Here is a 256-nt window from a genome sequence, read left to right as displayed (position 1 = left end):
TACCTAGATATCCATGTATGTTCATATATATGCCGACATATACGCACATCCCCATGGACACCTTAAGCCATAGAATGGTGTATTACACAGACGCCTTGAAGAGAATCTGCGCTGTTTCCCTTCCTCCTACTTGAGACGACTTTCTTCAATCTTGAGATAGGCAGACAGCTCCTTGATCACCCAATCCACTTCTTCTTTTGAAGGGACAGGATTGTATGATAAGTTACATACAGCATCGGTCGTGCCGGCGAGTGTA

At 44.5% G+C, this 256-nt stretch overlaps 1 protein-coding gene across 1 annotated transcript in view; it reads right to left on the bottom strand.

The window, feature by feature from the left end:
* Window positions 1-253, bottom strand: part of CSUI_005869 (fad-dependent glycerol-3-phosphate dehydrogenase) — a gene marked incomplete at both ends in the record, with an annotated part of 3189 nt that extends 2936 nt beyond the window's left edge. Inside the window, one exon of the mRNA XM_068066036.1 lies at window positions 131-253. Within this exon, the coding sequence (XP_067921988.1) occupies window positions 131-252 (122 nt within the window). The remainder of the gene's footprint in view (window positions 1-130) is intronic.
* Between the last annotated feature and the right edge of the window lie 3 nt (window positions 254-256).

This window comes from Cystoisospora suis (genome assembly GCF_002600585.1).
Source record: "Cystoisospora suis strain Wien I chromosome Unknown contig_2898, whole genome shotgun sequence".
NCBI classification, from domain to species: Eukaryota; Apicomplexa; class Conoidasida; order Eucoccidiorida; family Sarcocystidae; genus Cystoisospora; species Cystoisospora suis.
The sequence above is the reverse complement of the archived record's forward strand: the minus strand, read 5'-3'. Positions and strand labels throughout refer to the sequence as shown.